This window comes from Triplophysa rosa, unplaced genomic scaffold (assembly GCF_024868665.1).
Source record: "Triplophysa rosa unplaced genomic scaffold, Trosa_1v2 scaffold1094, whole genome shotgun sequence".
Classification (NCBI taxonomy): domain Eukaryota; kingdom Metazoa; phylum Chordata; class Actinopteri; order Cypriniformes; family Nemacheilidae; genus Triplophysa; species Triplophysa rosa.
In genome coordinates, this window is record NW_026634031.1 from 1 (window position 1) to 1,195 (window position 1,195).

The 1,195-nt window shown below is 40.3% G+C and overlaps 1 protein-coding gene across 1 annotated transcript; it reads left to right on the plus strand.

Moving 5' to 3' along the window:
• Positions 1-3: 3 nt before the first annotated feature.
• Positions 4-1,175, plus strand: LOC130549364 (ATP-binding cassette sub-family C member 8-like; the record flags this gene model as incomplete). The annotated part of the gene is made up of 4 exons (XM_057326567.1): positions 4-35; positions 351-435; positions 555-635; positions 733-1,175. Coding segments are annotated over 4 exons (351 nt in total), but the record flags the coding sequence as incomplete, so codon positions are not given.
• Positions 1,176-1,195: the final 20 nt, after the last annotated feature.

Consider the following 1,195-nt stretch of genomic DNA (forward strand, 5'->3'; position numbering starts at 1 on the left):
AACATCCTCTTTGACTCGGCTCCCAATGAGAAGAGGTATCCTGAAATCAAGTATAGCTCCGTAATGTCCTGAAATCTTTGTACAGTCATGTGAAAGACACATGCAAAGGAAAACATCCCTTCGTCCTCGTGTCCCCTCGCACCACTCTGCACAAACACAATGCCTCCTACTGTAGATTACTGTCAGTCCTGAGGCTTTGTAAATAAACATGCTATAGTAGGAAAAAATGTGTTAGTGGAATTTTAAAGGAATTCCTGAAGGGCAGTGTTGTCATGGGGAAGCAAACATTTTAGCTGATATGTGAGATGTTATGTAAGAGTGTGGCCTTCAAAATTCATCCCTCTCCACAGATATAAAGAAGTGATCGAGGTCTGTCAGCTACAGCCAGATATTGATACACTACCACAGGGTGACCAAACAGTGATCGGAGAAAGGGTACGTCTGGAACCATATCACCTTATGTTGATGTATAACATTGTAAACCGAAATAAAGTCATTTTACTGCTCTGTTATATCTCTCTGGAATAGTCTTTGGTCGTGTTTGTCTCCTGCAGGGCATCATTCTCTGTGGAGGCCAGCGCCAGCGAATCAGCATAGCTCGAGCTCTGTATCAGCACACAAATGTAGTTTTCCTGGTGAGTTCAGCCAAACGAAGATTCTGCATCTCTATACTAAAGTCTTTATAAGTTCCAACATAATAAAAATAAGCCAACATCACATTGTTACTTGCAGGATGACCCATTTTATGCTTTGGACATTCATCTCAGTGATCACCTCATGCATGAAGGAATTCTCAAGTTTCTTCGGCAAGAAAAGAGGACGGTTGTGCTGGTTACTCATAACTGCAGTACTTACCTAAGGCAGACTGGGTGGGAAGATTTCTAGGGATTATGATAATATACAGTCGTGGATAAAACTTCCAAATTTTCATTTAATAATTTCTAGATGTATTATGGCCATTCCAGTCCAGTGTCAATGGAATTTCAACAAAATCAAACCCCGGGAGTGAAACAAAGGCATCCGACAGCAATGTGAAAGACTGACAGCGTGACGAGACACATAAAAACCGTGATAAGGGTTATCACAATGAAATGTTGAACTTTTTCTAAATACATTGTATTGCTTGAAAGTGAATATGAATTTGCAATACTTTGCAGAATTTGAGGTCTCGAAACTACAGAGCATCTTTTCTGTT